A 3,737-nucleotide genomic window follows, 5' to 3' on the forward strand; every position below is an offset into this window, starting at 1 on the left:
TAACTATAGTCACCCTACTATGTTAGAAAACCTTAGAACTTACTCCTTTTATTTAATTATAAGTTTGTACTCATTAAACTACCTCTCTTCATCCACCTCCACATGCAACACTCCCAGCCTCTGATATCATTCTTTTCTTTACCTTTATGAAATCAACTTTGTTGTTTGTTTGTTTGTTTGTTTGTTTTAAGACGGAGTTTTTGCTCTTGTTGCCCAGGCTAAGAGTGCAATGGCATGATCTCGGCTCACTGCAACCTCCACCTCCCAGGTTCAAGCAATTCTCCTGCCTTAGTCTCCTGAGTAGCTGGGATTACGGGCATGTGCCACAACACCCGGCTAATTCCGTATTTTTAATGGAGATGGGGTTTCTCCATGTTCGTCAGGCTGGTCTCAAACTCCCAACCTCAGGTGATCTGCCTGCCTCGGCCTCCCAAAGTGCTGGGATTACAGGTGTGAGACACCTTGCCTGGCCAAGATCAACTTTTTAAGTTCCCACATATGAGTGGGAATATGTGATACTTGTCTTTCTGTGCCTCGCTTTTTTCACTTAATATAATGACCTCCAGTTCCACCCATGTTCCTACAAATGAAAAGATTTCATTCTTTTTCATGGTTGCATAGTATTCCATTGTGTATATATACCACATTTTCTTTACACATTCATTCCTTGATAGATACTTAGATTGATTTTAATAATGGGTATTTTGGTTTGAAATTTGGTATTTTGGAATTATAACTTGGAAACTGAGTTGTATGTTTTTTGTGTTTCTGTACATGTATGATGTAGATGGGTTTAATAAAGTTTTTCCAATGGAGAAGTTAAGTTCCTTCAGCCATGAAGAAGTCCAAATGATTCTTTGTGGAAACCAGTCACCATCCTGGGCAGCAGAAGATATTATCAATTACACTGAACCTAAGCTGGGTTATACACGTGACAGGTATGTGATACTGTTTTCTAAGATCAACAAAATTATTTATATTCCCCAAATCAAGTGACAGGTTCTCTAAAGTAAACTATAACTCAATGAATTACATTCATAAAGTAAGTGAGAAAGCAGTGGTGTCTCACAGTGACCAGAATGCATAGCCATTGATAAGGCTGGGAGGATACAAAAAGACAACTGATATCAGGCCGGGCGCAGTGGCTCACACCTGTAATCCCAGCACTTTGGGAGGCTAAGGCAGGCGGATCACTTGAGGTCAGGAGTTTGAGACCAGCCTGGCCAACATGGTGAAACCTTGTTTCTACTAAAAATATCAAAAATTAGCTGGGCGTGGTGGCAGACGCCTGTAATTCCAGCTATTCGGGAGGCTGAGGCAGGAGAATCACTTGAACCCAGGAAGTGGAGGTTGCAGTGAGACAAGATCGTGCTATTGCACTCCAGCCTGGGCAACAAGAGTGAAACTCCATCTCAAAAAAAAAAAAAAAAGACAACTGACATCATGGTTGATGTTGATTCCTTTTCTCATTGTGTTTTAATTGTTCATTTTTAAAATTTGGTAAATTGTAAGCTGTTAGGCTACACTACATTTATATTAAACTTTTTATTGAATATAACAGATAAGTACACACGTCATATATACAGTTTAGAGGATTTTCTCAAAATGAACACACCTATATAATTGGTATCCAGAATATGAAGCAACTTCAAAAATCCCCCTTCCCACGATATTCTTTTCTGTTAATCACCATATGTTGATCAGTTTTGCTTGCTTTTGAACTTTTAATGTAAAATCATGTAGTCTGTTTTCTTTGTGGTCTGGTTTCTTTTGAGTAACATGATCATGAGATTTATCCATGTTCTGGCATATAGTTCATTTACTATTTCATTACACAAATTTATCACAAGATAATTATTTTGCTGGAAAAAAAATTGATTATTTCAGATCCCCTTTGGTATATTCATCCATATTTGGAATGATTTTGCAAATGCATCCTATGTTTTTATGATTTACTGACTTTGTTGCATAATAGATGGACCCCATACACCATCAGTATTTTTTAGTTCTTACAATTTATAAGTGCAAGACAGGCTTTGAGGGATATTTTTTTTTTTTTGAGATGTAGTTTCATTCTTGTTGTCCAGGCTGGAGTGCAATGGCATAATCCCAGCTCACTGAAACCTCTGCCTCCCAGTTTCAAGCGATTCTCCTGCCTTAGCCTCCCAAGTAGCTGGGATTACAGGCATGTGCCACCATGCCCAGCTAATTTTGTATTTTTAGTAGAGATGGGGTTTCACCATGTTCATCAGGCTGGTCTCAAACTCCTGACCTCAGGTGATCCATCCGCCTCATCCTCCCAAGGTGCTGGAATTACAGGTATGAGCCACCACACCTGGCCAGGGATATTTTTAAAGTAGCTTGTCTTAGCCCATTTCATACTTACCCAAGAGTCTCTAGATGTGTAGTTCTTCTGGTGTGAGGATATTGTTTTTTAGGGGGCTTGTTGCTGGCTTACAAAGTAGTGGTAGTGATTTTCATTTAAATCTGCAGTCAACTCAGTATAACTATATTTTTGTTCTTTTAGCCCTGGTTTCCTGAGGTTTGTGAGGGTTTTATGTGGCATGTCTTCTGATGAAAGGAAAGCATTCTTGCAGTTTACCACTGGTTGTTCAACTCTACCCCCAGGTGGACTGGCTAACCTGCATCCCAGGCTCACGGTTGTACGCAAGGTACAAGCTCTGTGGCTAATTGGGAATCCAAATGAAATTTAGTTACTTTACTTTTGAAAGAAAGAAGTATTTAAACTCATGGTCTTCTGTTGTGTTTGCTTTCTTGCTGTAGGTTGACGCTACTGATGCAAGCTATCCATCAGTCAATACATGTGTGCATTACCTTAAGTTGCCTGAATATTCTTCCGAGGAGATCATGAGAGAGCGCCTGCTAGCTGCTACAATGGAGAAAGGCTTTCATCTCAATTGAGCTTTGAAGTGCAATGGGAGACATCAGAGACTTTAAAAATACTAGTGAAGCCTCTTGTGTTTATGTGCAGAGAAGTATATGATCCTCCACGCTAATGACACTTGCCTTTTTTTCCACCATTAAGGCTTTAAGAACATGTGGAATAAGTTTGTTAGCTGCTAATGACAAAACAAATCCTGTAACTACCCAGCCAGCAAGTATATAGCACAGAACACTGTGTTACTTTACAAGGGCTTATGTGACTGGAATAAGGTGGTCCTACTTGACTGTTCCAAAGAGCAGCTTCTCAGATCTTCAGTGTTCACTGGTAAATTTCTAACAGTGTATTTGTGTAAAGTTTGTCATTTCATACTCCATACACTACAGTTGCCGTCACTGATCCCTGTTTTGCTGGCTTTTAAGCTACTTGGTCAAAAATCCTGCTTCCTTAAAACATAGAGAATTAATGAGCATCTCAAGCTTTTTCTTTTCCTTTTTAATGATGCCTGCACTATCAAGAGTATTCTAGTGTTCTCTCTTTGTTTGGCATATAATCATGCACCAACCTTTTATTTCTTTAAGGTGGGAGTATATTTTTATTTGCTAAATGCCGTACTATGAAGATCAAAGTCTTAAGTGTGTTTGTGCAGCTCAAAAATAAAGATGTATTAAGGGGGGAAAACACTGGTCTAAGTGCAAGGCACACTTAAAGCAAGTTTTACTTTTGGTTGTATTTTCTTTGTATATTATAAACATTTATTTAACTTGTTGCCGTTTGAAGTAAAAAATTTCCAAAATGTATGCTCAACAATAATGATTAAAATGTTTGCAGCGTA

General features: G+C 38.6%; 1 protein-coding gene across 1 annotated transcript in view; it reads left to right on the forward strand.

Moving 5' to 3' along the window:
• The window catches only part of HECTD1 (HECT domain containing E3 ubiquitin protein ligase 1), a 116,658-nt gene extending 112,921 nt beyond the window's left edge, over window positions 1-3,737 (forward strand). The window contains exons 41-43 of the mRNA XM_011994753.1: window positions 788-938; window positions 2,528-2,672; window positions 2,785-3,737. Coding sequence (XP_011850143.1) covers window positions 788-938; window positions 2,528-2,672; window positions 2,785-2,922 — 434 coding nt within the window. The 3' untranslated portion in view covers window positions 2,923-3,737. The remainder of the gene's footprint in view (window positions 1-787; window positions 939-2,527; window positions 2,673-2,784) is intronic.

Source organism: Mandrillus leucophaeus, unplaced genomic scaffold (genome assembly GCF_000951045.1).
Source record: "Mandrillus leucophaeus isolate KB7577 unplaced genomic scaffold, Mleu.le_1.0 Scaffold460, whole genome shotgun sequence".
Lineage (NCBI taxonomy): Eukaryota > Metazoa > Chordata > Mammalia > Primates > Cercopithecidae > Mandrillus > Mandrillus leucophaeus.